The sequence below is a fragment of the Scophthalmus maximus genome, chromosome 1 (genome assembly GCF_022379125.1).
Source record: "Scophthalmus maximus strain ysfricsl-2021 chromosome 1, ASM2237912v1, whole genome shotgun sequence".
NCBI lineage: Eukaryota > Metazoa > Chordata > Actinopteri > Pleuronectiformes > Scophthalmidae > Scophthalmus > Scophthalmus maximus.
In genome coordinates this window covers 6,639,305-6,652,184 of record NC_061515.1, presented here as the reverse complement: position 1 = coordinate 6,652,184, position 12,880 = coordinate 6,639,305, and the positions used below count along the sequence as shown (strand labels likewise).

The 12,880-nt window shown below is 44.5% G+C and overlaps 1 protein-coding gene across 8 annotated transcripts in view; it reads right to left on the bottom strand.

Annotated features, from left to right (window-relative positions):
- LOC118313562 (RNA-binding motif, single-stranded-interacting protein 3) overlaps positions 1–12,880 on the bottom strand; it is a 144,028-nt gene that overhangs the window by 102,311 nt on the left and 28,837 nt on the right. For 5 of the 8 annotated variants that reach the window (XM_047336130.1, XM_035639405.2, XM_047327164.1 and 2 more), the window contains one exon: positions 6,830–6,891. In XM_047336130.1, the coding sequence (XP_047192086.1) occupies positions 6,830–6,891 (62 nt within the window). Of the gene's footprint in view, positions 1–6,829; positions 6,898–11,043; positions 11,093–12,880 lie in introns of those variants that run through there. The other 3 variants (XM_035639316.2, XM_047334175.1, XM_035639846.2) reach the window with 2 other exon arrangements.

The following is a 12,880-nucleotide window of genomic DNA, read 5'->3' as shown; positions in this document are numbered from 1 at the left end:
ACAGCTTTCTTTGTTTCGCAAAAACAGAGCCAGGGCCTGTGTGCAAATGCAATCGCCTTTTTACCCTATGACAATGAATCAATACTTTGTTTAAGATCATATCTGTTAGTTTTCAAGGCTAGACTTTATGTTAATGATGAAGCTGTTCCTTGAATGAAATATATTTGCTACTTGTACAGAGTACTGCTCACAAAACCATTTTTTTTTTTTAACCCGTTACATGTAAGTGATGATCCATGCTTGTCTTGCAGTATTGCAGCATGAACTTCACAATGAAATGCATGGGCATGTTGTCGGGCCCCGCTGCAATAAAAAAAACAAAAGAACAACAGGCTGTATTGATTATATTCCACTCGCAGGTCGGGAGCGTGCATTCATGAATATTTGCAGTCAGACGGGTTTTACGCGCGCGGAGCGACGCAGTTTGATGGAGGACGGTTTTACATTCATTCAATAGCACCAACGCTCTGAATGCCAAGCGACAGAGGGATACCGGGAGATTTGGGTGTGTGGGTGTGTGGGTGTGTGGGTGTGTGTGTGTCTGTGTGTGTGTGTGTCTGTGCTATATACGAGTAGCACACCAGCCAAAGTTTTCATGCAAAATTAAGATTCTGCTGACGCCGCAGTTTGGGGAAACAAAGAGAGAGAATTGATTCTTCCAGCTGCACAGAACAGTCCTATTATGAGAGGCACAATCTGTACATCGCTCGCTATATTCTGCTGCCACAATAAAGCTTCCTAATTAGTGACAAGACAGTCATAATGGCACTGGTAAATACACACTTGTTAATTGCATGAATTCTAATATCAAACAGACTTTTATTACATCCTAAGCACAATTTGATTGTGTCTGCAGACCCAGTGTGTTATCTGCTGCATCTGCATTTCTTTGCAAAAAAATGCTCTCGTTCCCGGCGGAGACAGCGTTTCCCACGTCCAGCGCTCGACAAATAGCAGACCAAAAACTGACAGCTGGAGCAAAAATATCAAAGTGTTGTCATTGACACTGTGGGTTCTTACAGCCCCCGGTCATCAAAGCAGTTTTCAAATGGAGCAGGAAAGGCCGTGCTGTGACTCTCATGTGTTCCTCTGATCGCTGACCACCAGATGTACAACAAACACAGAGCCAGAAGAAAAAAAAGGAAGAGAAAAAATGGCCTCGCATCTTAAGCCCAGATACAGCTGGGAAAACAGAGGAGGTCGTGATGATGATAGGCCCGTTCCACAGGAGCTGCTCTGGTCGGTTCTCAAGGAAAACACTAGCCAGGACATCGTCACACATGCACATACACACACACAGACTCACGCACTGGGGTATTTGCACACGGCATATTTACAGTGGTAAATGGACTATTGCATCCAATTGCCACACACAGCATGTGGGAACAGAGACTTGCAGAGAATGTAGAATAAGCTGTTTCATGTTTCCATGATCCAGGGAATCGGGAAAAAAAAGATGAATTTAAGATTTTTAAACACATTAAGAAAATAGAGACATTATCTTAGGCAATTTAGCACCGAGTGTGTTCACAACTACGTTACATTCGAGCTAAAGTGCTTCAGGAGTGCCGGAGTGGGATAAGGTATGTTCCTCAATCAGGTAGAAGAGCGAGATGATTGGTGATTGTAAGGTTGGTATTTCAAGGCCTGGCTCCTCATTGTTGCCCTTGTGAGCTTTTCTACTTATGCAAGTTACAAGGTCATTAGAAAAGGAGCACACAGGGTTGGGTATCGGGGTTTTTTTTCCTTCCGATTACCGGTGCAAAATCAATACTTTGTTAGCGGTGCCAGAAGCACAAAACGACAGTGAACGATGAGAGCGGATTCTGTTATTGGAACATTAATTCAACACTTTAACAGTTTAAAGTCTACTTAAGAAATGGTGAAATGGCTGATGTGATAACTTGGCACGGCGCTAGCAGACCATAGTCCATAGTTGTTAAGGATAGAACGATAAATAGCATTGGTCTATATCAAGTTATGTGTACACAGATTACAGATTAAAATGATCTACACAAGCAACAGCTAATAGTTGTTGCACCGTCCTCTTCACCGCCAAAAGGTTGAGAGGTTCTGGTCACCCCAACTCAGGAACTCGTATTTACCATAATTTCGAAGACCACATGAAGGGTAGCATTATAGCTGACAATAACTTACTAGAGCAAATAATGATCAGTACCAGTAAGAATGCTATCAGATGCAGTTGCTACAGGCGTTAGACCAATCGAGATAGAGTTACGGCCGTGTTGTAGGGACGCAACATGACAAGAGATAGCAATGTGATTGGTTGTGCAGTAGATTAATATTTCCTTTTCCTCTGACATTATTGATAGTAAGATATGGCGGAGGAACGACCAAAGAGAGGTACCTACGTCGACGTTGGGAAAACGTAAAAATTACACATTCGCAAGCAGTGAACCGATGAACGACCTCATTCTTGTAATCAGACAAACCTGGACCAAGGCACCACATGTGAATAAGACAAAGAGACTTCAGTGTGTCATTGGACACTGAGCAAGAATAAACACACCATTTGACATCTCGTCATTCCAGCTCCATGGGAAGTTATTAAGAGGCAATTTCACTGCGGCAAGGGCCTGATTACACCTCAGGAAGGAAGAAAAAAAGGGCAGAAACAGTATTGAAATATTGTAATGGACTCCAACAATTAGATGATGAGGGGCAAGTGGAAAACATGTTGATCTCTCAATCACCGAGACATACAAGTTGAGGGGGGATATCATGCTGCACGCTGAGAAACACACTAAACTATCTCTGAAGCCACAAAGCCATATGAAAAATCACTTCAAACCAATAACCCCTTGTATAACACTGTACGCTTCATTACATGACTGAATCAAAGTGGTGACAAATCACCTTAGGCCCTTTGCAAATCCCGCTCCTCCCATCCTCCTTTTTTCCGCTCCTCCTCCCCTCCCCTCTTCCTTACCCTCTCCTCTCTACAGCGAGCCGCATCACACTTTAACACAAATCATCATTTTATTAAAAAAGAAAAACGCGCACATCAGTGGATTCATTTGAACAATTATGCAAATCAGACAGGAGATGAAGCTTTTATTAATGTTGGAGAAGTGTTGCATCAGACAGTGCTGAAGTTCATTAAGTTACTCTAGTTGAAGATGAATACAGTCTGATTAGTTTGATATCACCACGGTGTGCATCACATTATCATCTCGGGCTGCGTCAGCGCAAAACTCTCCATAGATCTTCTGCTCCAGCAAAATAAGAAAGGGGAGAGATATTTCACGACTAAAGTGCACAACGTGGATTAATAACTAAAATGCCTGCAATGTGTTTTTTTTTATTGCATGGTCTTTTCTGGAGGTTTGGTGCCATTACTTCTATTTTTCTGGTTCTAAAAAAACGATTCAATTTTTATTTGTCCCCTTCAATCAGATCAGGTTCGTTGTTGCAAACCTCATGTCCTCCTCCCTGGCTCTCTCTCTCCCCCTCTCCACACCGGCAGGTATACTGGGGCCTGGGAGGTGGGGGACCGTGACTGACTGACTAGGGCCGACGCTTGCCGTGGCTCCGAGGGGTAATTAATTTCAGCAAACGACCGCCACGTCTGTCAGCTTTTATAAACGAGCGTTTACGCGCTATGGACAATTTAACCACTCCACTGAGCCCGCCTTGACAGAGACGGGGAGAGAGAGATGTGGGGGGTGAGGGGGTGAGGGAGGGAGGGAGAGAGAGATGTGGGGGTGAGGGGGTGAGGGAGGGAGGGAGAGAGAGATGGGGGGGTGAGGGAGGGAGGGAGGGAGGGAGGGAGAGAGAGATGTGGGGGGTGAGGGAGGGAGGGAGGGAGGGAGAGAGATGTGGGAGGTGAGGGAGGGAGGGAGGGAGAGAGAGAGGGGGGGGGGGCATGCTGCCAGGTGACTGATGGGAGATTTAATCAATAAAGTAGGCACATTTACCCTCATGATGCCAACCCGGCATCCATATTCATAGTTTTAATTCTCTCAACGCCTACGCCGTTGCACACCCCAAAAAATTATCATGCATGACGGATTTCACTACATCTCATCAGGCTTCATCAAAGGCCGGTATCATCGCTGTTAATTATGTGCAGCATCATGGACTGAACATCATCATGCTGCACTAGTGCTCAGAGGATTTTACTCTATATCTAAGCTTAATTTGATAACCAAAATGTTATAACTGCCGTCCGTCACGGTTTGGCACAGAACCTGAACAACCCAATTTCCTCTCCTTGTTAAAAACCGAAAAACAAAGGCCACATGTGAACAACGTTCTGCTAATCGTGTGCGCATTATTGAAATATTTGGATTAACTGTGACCAGACGGTGACATTGTGCTGTAAAACGTCTGTTCATTGTTAACTGTTCTTGTGCGGAGACATTCGATGACATCTCTCGAAGCTCAAGAGAAACAGTTCAGTCGTTCACCACCCGAATCTTTCAGCCCTTTGCCTCTGATTATATACCCCACTGGGAAAACTAGACTCCACAGACGCCACCAAGGTTGTGAGGACATGTTGGAGCGGTTGTGGCGGATTGTAATAAAGCTTAATCTCCATCTGAGGCTGAAGCAACAATTGACATTTACATAAAAATTCATCTTAAGTGTTTTTCATTAAGTTACAATGGCAAAAAAAAAAAAAAAAAAGGTCCCAGCTTTCAAACATGATGATTTTCTGCTTTTCATCAGTATTAAAAATGAGTGAACTGCATATCTTTGGGGTTCTGGACTGCTGGTTCATCTGAAACTAGGTGTCTCAAATTAGACAATATTTGGGGATTATGTTCTATAACCAAATAATTACTTGAAAAAATACAATAATATTTAATTGTAGCTGTAGAAATTTTAATTAAAAAAAAACACAGGTCATTTGGTAAGTCAATCTGGTTTGATACACACCAAACTGCATGTGTTGCTATGCTGGTGACATGGTAACCCTCTTCAATAGGGCACCTTTATTCCAGAAGCACTCGAATCACTTCCCTCTCTCCTTTGAACACATAAGCCCTGTCCTAAAACACTGCGGTCAATAAATCAAAATCAACTGGAGTTTTCCCTGTGACCGACTGACTGTTATTATAACTCAACAGCATGTAACATTCCCACTTTCTCTCCTCAGAATTTCCACAGCCCAACAAAAAAGTGCCGAGCCACACCGCAGCCACCCGGCACTCGGTCAGCACAAGTCCTGTGAAAACCATTCTGTTTGCCTCTGACACTGTCGGGTTTGCCAGACTATTAGCGCTGCAGCCCCACTCCGCTTTGTTCCCCCTGCCAAAGCAAGTTACACGGCTCGCCCGCGAAAGTCAGTGTTTTCACAGCTAGACATACATTACTGTGTGACATCAAGCCCAGGGGCTTACAGATCTGCAGGATTGTATGACAGCAGCCTTTATGGGTTTTGCAGGAATGTATGACAGCATTCTGTCCACTTCGATGCTTGGCAGGGATAACTATACCATGCCACAGCGTAGAGCAGACCAGTGCAGCCATATGAGAGGCCTCCAGCAGTAAGTGTTTCCATAGCTACAGTGGGCCGAGGGGATTGTTTACTCCGAGAATGACAGATTAAGAGAAGGAGGGAGTGTGAGAATGAGTGAATCATTACATATATGCTGAGCGATCATTTCTGCACTCCTGTTGTGGCCATGAATGTATGTGTGTGTGTTTGTGTGTGTGTGGGTGTTTCCCTTCGAGATGGAGCCGCTATTAATACGATTGTGAGGGTGCCCATGAGCATATAACCCACTGCAGTGACTTTTAATAGGACCCCTCGCCCCCCATTTACCTTTCCCAAATACAGATGCACTTGCTGTCACACACACGCAAAGCCCACACACACACACTAGCACACACACACACACACACACTAGCACACACACACACACACACACACACACACACGCACACATTCAATCGGTACGGTTCGCCAAGTCAGTGTAATCAGGGCAGCGTAATGTGTTTACCTCTCTGAGGTAAAGGAGTTTGATTAAGGAGCAACCATCTGGCAGAGGAGAGGAGAGGAGAGGAGCGGATGACAGCAATTTCTACTTTAATAAACAAAATCAAACCTTTCATTGTGATCTCCATGCCCTCGCAGACAAGCCTGCACTACAATCAATCAGGAGAATTGCAGCTCAACCTCCGCGGCAAAACTACATCTGACATAAAATCGACCATTAACAACCGCAACATCTGCCCCGTATCGCCGTCGCACGGACATAAACCGTCGGTGTCTTAAGACGACGTCTGGCTGGCATCACCTTATCGTCGGAGCCGAGTGTCTGCGTTCGCGACGTGCCCCTTCTAAAACAACTCATAATTAGCCGGCCGGCCAACGATTGTAGGCCATAATGTCAACGAGAAAAGCTGGGAATTAACAGTTGACCTTTTCCGATGCTCAGATTTAAGCATGAGGGCGACCACGAACAATGACAATCAGCTGATATACAGCAATTTACAATTTAAAACATTACTAGGTGTTAGTGGCTGAAAAAAAAAAAAAAATGTCAGCATCTTGCAAGATACTACCTTCCCCTTCCGCTCCCTGTCACACCTGACAGGCCTGTAGCGAGGCTCACCCTCAGCCATTATTCTAGTATATCCTTCCTGCTCCATTAAACTCAACAAGCTTAACTCAGTGGCCTTCATTCCTCACGGCGACGGTTTCTGCTTCATACACCGGTGGCTTTTAACAGGAGAGGGGCAATTTGAGTCGGGGGGGGGGCGGCAAGAACAGGCTAGCATCTCCCTTGTTAACACAAGATATGTCATGCATTGCCCCTTGTTAACTTTAAAAGAAGAATCTATGAAAACAATATTTTACCTTGTCCCTGTTGGTGCATATAAAGATACGGCTCACTGGGGGCCGAGGCAAGGACCCGGCATCTGCAGTAAAAAGAAAAAGAAGAAGAAAAAAAAGGAGCCATTAAGTTATACTGTCCTTGTCCTGCTGTGGCATTTAATTGCCCAATTTTAATATGCATCAAAGAACGGAGCATCACAGTCCGGTTTTGCGCAGGACTCCATACTGAGTCAGCACCTATTGATTACAGGAGGTAGCGTTTTGGAAAATAATCCGTTTTATAGTGTGATGGGGAATAAGCCCCACTATGTAGGGGCGTGATTAGTGTAGACCTGCAGTAAATGACTAGAAGAATACGAGATCTCTGTCTGAACCTCCACTGCAATTAGCTGCAGGACCTACATCAGTTTAGTGTGTTGTCACTTTTCTGTCCTGGCTCCTTGATAAATGTGGAGTGAAACCGGAGTGCTAGGGTGGGCTACGAGACTCCTGTCTCTGACACGGTGGCTACCTCTGAGGGGTTGAGACTCTGAACTCCCGGCACATTTGCACATTCGTGTCACTACGTTCTTATGCACATTACAGGTCTCTTTTTTCTACATTATTCTTATTTTTTATTTTTTTTTATTTGTATTTCTAATATTTTTTTCATGTCTTGTAACGTGTGTTGTGTGACTGATATCTGCTGCTGTAACACCGGCATTTCCCAGTTTGGGATCAATAAAGTACATCCATCCATCCATCCATCCTAAGTGTGGTGTTCTTCTAAACCAAAAATCCAGACCAGCACTTACAGCACAGGTTAACCCTCTTAAATTGACATTAGCCTCATGGTTACACCTGTAACAACCAATCCCCACCTTCAATAGGTCTTCCAACATTAAGTCAGTAGTATATTGTTAGTCTAATACAGCAGATCCTAGCCCTCTGTGATGGTCTCAGCGGTGATTACGATTCTCCATTCGACTTCCACTTCAACGGCAGATGTTATGAAACTGCATCCAGGCGTACAGTATAACGCGTTCACGAGAATGGGATAGGCATGAGGATGACGAACACACCAGTTCGGTGTGCAAAATTTGAAGAAATTCCCACAAGCCTTTGTTTTAGGGTATCATGTTTGAGTATATATGGACGCAGGGATAACCTGAGATACATAATGCGTCTGGGCACAGCTGTCGCCAGCACATGGAGGCGTAAAAAAAAAAAAAAAGGAAGCTGAACAATAATCCTTTATTGTCCAAATGTGTTTTACAAACACAGGAAATTTGACCTGTTCGTTAAACCCATCAGAAAGAACACACACACACACACACACACACACACACACACACACACACACACACACACACACACACACATTACCCAGCATATTTCTATCGTTTTTAAACTGAGCCTCTCTCAAGTAATAATGTGAGGAGGAAATTTGAGGAATGTGAATCTGGGCCACATAATAAATATTGCATGGCACATTATGAATAGGTTCTTTTGTTTTTAATTACTTGGTGAGTCGTCCCCTTCAGCCACTTCTGTCACGTTAGCGTGATAAAATACAATCCTTTCCACTTTAATTATAAAAGCTCTCCAGGCCAATATGCTACGTTGTAATTCATTCATCAACTCTTTCATAAGTATAAACTTTTAAAAAATCTGTCAGGGGAGGCATTAATAATGTCATTTGAATATCAACTAATACAAATTTTCTGTTCTTTCAAAATTTTAGCTCATGTGTTTAAGAGGGTATTTACATTATGCCCAGAAATACACTTTATAACACATATTACTTGTCGTACCCTGTATGAGGTGTTTATTGTATTGAACTGCAATGTGTATTAGAATTGTTATGAAAAACAACATACGGATCACATTTACCTCAATTAAACGCAATTAAATTAGTGCAGATCCTTTTAAAGTTAATTGCCTGCCAACTCATTACAATTGGTGGCCTAGTGGATAACTAACTAACTAACTAACTCTCACACACACACACAATTGTAAACTCTTATCTTTCTCACTCTCTCGTACTGCTGTTCTGCGCACCCTCCACCTCCCCCATCACCGCCCACTCTGCACAGACTCATCGGATTCTTCTCTCCATCAACTCAGGACGTCATCAACCACCATCACCACCAGAGCTTGGACTGGGACCGATGCCCTCTGCTACAATATCTCCCCATGGAGTCTAAGCGCCAAAGACTCTTATCAATACTTTGACATCACATCATTCTCCACATCATTCTGTTAAATCTGTAATAAATATCACTACTTCGTTCACTTGTCTCGCCTGATCCGACTGCTAATAACTTGACACGCCTTCCGCAGCACTGGGCCTTCGGAACCTTCCCGAGCTGACGGCACCTTTCTCTCGGGATTTCGACGAAACACCGGAACAGGCAAATTCCCTTTCTCCGTTCCCTTCCTTCTTCTCGTCTTCGCAGGCCAGGAACAGCTTCCTGTTTTTCAATGGCCACACATATTAGCATGGACACAAACATGAACTTTTGTCTGACTTTATGTGAACAGCTACTTTGCACACCAGCGCAGACAGACACACCAAGGCACAATCACAATCACAGTGAAAGTACAGTGCATTCAAATTCTAAAAAGCAATTCTTCTTTCCTTAGTGCACTTTACACTGCAGCAGCAGAGCGGGCCTGAAGTGAGGAGGGGGCCCACACGTCCAGCAAAAATGGTATTGGAACATCTCCAGAAGCACTGATGGAAATGAAATGCTTCATTAAGAAACAAACGGCTACGGCTTTTCCGTCCACGTATCAGGATCAGTATCGGGAAGGTGAAAATGGAATTGGAACATCTCCAGTTCAATCTATAACCAGCCCCTCTACCCTTCTTACCCAACTAGAGACGAACACAACCAACAGGACATTTTAGTTTCGAGCATCTCTAGAAGTCGCTGCTTTCACCAAAACCACCCCATCACCCCACCAACGTTCACGTAGCTCTTGGCACGGGTCGGAAATTCAACTGTAGCTCTTGGATTCTGGACGTTGAGAATAAATAATACAACCAGTAAGGGTCTAAACGATCACACATGGAGGAGAAAGGATCAGCACTCCATATTCTAAACGTACCCCTCTCACAAATTCCCCCTTCCAGTCTTTGAACCGACAGGATAGCTCTTCACTTCATCTTGGTCTGCAACAACTTCCATGGAAATCGTTCGAATCCAAATGAGTCAGTAAGTGCAATTATCATTTTTAATGTGAGGTGTGACTCATCTTCAGTCTCTGCCGTGCATCTGCGAACTTTGCACACAAGACCGCCGGTTAATGTCAGCCCACTGACTCACTCTGCTCTCTACCCACTCGGGAAAAAAAGAAAAAAGAGGCACATAAGTTAACCTACTGAACCCTTTTCACGGGAACGCAAAGACTTTGTCGGACAGCGTGCGTATGATAATCCTGGAGTGCAACATTGTGTAACTCACCGACTTAAATGTGGGAGTTGGGACTTTTATGTGCATATATATATTTGTGTGTGTGTGTGTGTGTGTGTGTGTGTGTCTGTAGGGGCATGGAGGACATATTCTCCACATGTGCTCTAATTGAATTGTACTGTCTCTCATCCCTGTGTGTGTGTGTGTGCGTGTGTGTGTGTGCGTGCGTGTGTCAAACAGCGAAAGCGACAGAAAATGTGCATTTGCCCTGATAAATAGTGAGTGAGCTAATCAATAGTTGGCAATTTGAGATTGTTTCACAGCTGCCATTTACAGGAAGCTTTGTTTCACACGTTTGTTACAGCACTTCACAGGACTGGTATAATCAAGCACGTTCCAGGCAAGTGTTTGCTCTACAAAGTGTTAATTTTTCACTGATTTAACCAGCCCCCCCCCCCCCCCCCCCCCCATCTCAACTTACTTAGGCAAAGACAAATAAAAGACACCACAAAAATGGAGGGGGGGAGGACAAACAAAGAGTGAGGGAGGGGGAGCAAGGAAGAGAGGACGGTTGTAAAAGAGATGAAGGATAATTCATTAGAGAGAAGGCAGGTAGTGAAAGGTAGAGAGGGAAGGTGGTGCGTTGGGCGTGATGGATGGAGTTGAAAAAGGGAGAGGAGAGGAGGGAGATATTTGCGTTCGCCGCCATGCTACCTCTCTGTCAGACACTCAGCTGTGCTGCAGAGGTAGGCGGCTGGCGAGAGGAGTGTGTGAATGTGCTCTACGTAGCATATATGCATGTGTGTGTGTGTGTGTGTGTGTGTGTGCCGCATGGACCATGAGTCTGGGGACCGGCGGGGGGTTGACACATTATCTGTCCAGAAGCAGGCTGAAGGGGGCCCTCCCTCTCTCTCTCTCTCTCTTCTGCTCCACATTTTCCTCAGTCACTCACTCACTTGCTCCACTCTGCGTTGCCCAAGGTCACTGCAACACTGCAAAAGTTTGGAAAAAGCACAGGATACCAGGAGCTCAACGGTGAGTCAGCACTTTTACTCCTCCTCCCATCCTTCTTGTCTCTTCACTGCCACACTGGCAGAGGGGGCGAGTGTGAATCCTCCAACCCAGCACGTACATCGCACTCGTATACGTAAAACTACTCGTCTTGATAGAGTGTGAGTGAACTGGGCAGATGCATCATAATGTTTCGGGGTTTTCCCTCATGTCAGAATTCTTGCATTTCACCGGGTCAAGTTTTGACATGACAGTCGGTTTCCTTGCGTAAGAAGGTTTTTCTGCTTTCAATGAGATTAAATCTGTTCCGTTTTATCAACAAACAAAAAAAAGGACAGACAGACAAAAAAAGTTTTATTGCTCACAGTTACTGTAAGTGCTTACTCATAATTTGAGTCTGTCTAGTATTTGCAGTGTGCTTGCTTGGAATTCTACGGATAAGTGGATCGGACACATGTTCACAAAATCTGCTCTAAATCTCGAGGTTGTCAAGCGGCCAGAACCTGCTATTCATAAAACTTAGAAGTGCACTTACTCTCAGTCGACCCTTTACTTCCTTTCGGCTGTGTCTGCCCAGTGACAGAGGGGGCACAGCGTATTGGACTTCGGCCTCAAACCGATTCCGGGCCCGTTTCTGAACACCCTCCATGTCGGCTTGGCAGGACAACAGACGAAATACCCCGGCAGAGAGCCAATGGAAGCCCCAGCAGCAGCACAGAGCCAAAGGGGAAAAAGGGTCACATGATGGATATCCAAACCTTAGTAGATCATTCTAAATGAAAGCATCGGTGGGGTGATGCATTCTTCATTTTACGGAACATAACACACCTCTTACTTAGTTTTTTACACCATTGCTTCATTGTAGAGCTGTGTGCAGCGCTCTTCTACTCGCTGTCGCTCACTCGCTGTCTTGCTGTCACAGACAGGCTGACCATCGGCAGGTATGGTGTCCCGTTAAAACATTCATAAAGTTGTTTTTTTTTACCATCTGCAGCAGGCAGAATCCAGCATAAACTCAGTTGATAGCGCTTTCGCTGTGCATGTTCATGCGACAAGTGTACAATCCTCAGCAGACCTCGGACTAACACAAGCCCTACTGTAAGCACAAACATACAGTCACTCCCTTCTGTGACTTGGATAGATTACACAATTATAATGTAACGTAAGGAAATATGACAGAGAGTCGAAATAAAACTGTGAACCATCCTGCTCAGGCTGAAAGTGATACGGCAGAAGCCATTGTTACCGTGGCCTCAGCTGCGTTTTCAGCTGATCGGTAAGTGTCTAGGTGACGGGTGGGACGTTCACAAAGAGTGGGCCAGCTGACCAATGACTGAGGGTGAAAAGATGCATGAGACAAATATTGCGTTTTTGAATGTTACAGCATGTAGACCTACTCTAGTAGACTGCCAATTTGAAATGATCAACCTGTGAATTACCATAATACTGGCAATTACCTCCACATGCACAGTTTTGCTGAAATGAAATGTTTTAACCCTCAGCCAACATGATGCAGATCTGGTGAGATGTCATCATCTCAGTTTTTTCTTTTATCTTTCATTCATATGTGATTACTAGTAAGGGATACAACTGCTGAGGGGAAACTGAGATACGGTCAAGGTCAACAATTCCCAAACGCAGTCCAAACAACAATTACGTCCAA